At 44.2% G+C, this 656-nt stretch overlaps 1 protein-coding gene across 1 annotated transcript; it reads right to left on the reverse strand.

The window, feature by feature from the left end:
• Positions 1–4: 4 nt before the first annotated feature.
• Positions 5–652, reverse strand: LOC117799299 (endoplasmic reticulum chaperone BiP; the record flags this gene model as incomplete). The annotated part of the gene is made up of 1 exon (XM_034651770.1): positions 5–652. A coding segment is annotated over one exon (648 nt), but the record flags the coding sequence as incomplete, so codon positions are not given.
• Between the last annotated feature and the right edge of the window lie 4 nt (positions 653–656).

A 656-nucleotide genomic window follows, 5' to 3' on the forward strand; every position in this document is an offset into this window, starting at 1 on the left:
CTAATTTCTCTTTATCACCTATCTGATTCTTGAGTGAATATGCATAACTTTCCAACTCGTTTCTTGTATCAATGCGCTCTTTGAGTTTTTTATCTTCTTCTGCAAATTTCTCTGCATCATTCACCATTCTTTCGATTTCATCGGGAGTCAGGCGGTTCTGATCATTTGTAATGGTGATTTTGTTCTTATTGCCAGTACCTTTGTCTTCGGCCGTCACACGAAGGATGCCATTCACATCTATTTCAAAGGTAACTTCAATCTGTGGAACTCCACGAGGAGCTGGAGGGATGCCAGTCAGATCAAAAGTGCCCAACAAGTGGTTGTCTTTGGTCAGTGGCCGTTCACCTTCATAAACTTTGATTGTCACGGTGGGTTGGTTATCAGAGGCTGTGGAGAAGATCTGAGACTTCTTTGTGGGGACAACGGTGTTTCTTGGGATCAGTTTAGTCATGACACCTCCAACAGTTTCAATACCAAGGGTAAGAGGGCACACATCAAGAAGAACAAGGTCACCAGTATCCTGATCTCCTGAGAGTACACCAGCCTGAACAGCAGCACCGTAAGCAACAGCCTCATCTGGGTTAATACCACGGGATGGTTCCTTGCCATTGAAGAATTCCTTCACCAACTGCTGAATTTTGGGAATTCGAGTAGAC

Source organism: Ailuropoda melanoleuca, unplaced genomic scaffold (assembly GCF_002007445.2).
Source record: "Ailuropoda melanoleuca isolate Jingjing unplaced genomic scaffold, ASM200744v2 unplaced-scaffold46791, whole genome shotgun sequence".
Classification (NCBI taxonomy): Eukaryota; Metazoa; Chordata; class Mammalia; order Carnivora; family Ursidae; genus Ailuropoda; species Ailuropoda melanoleuca.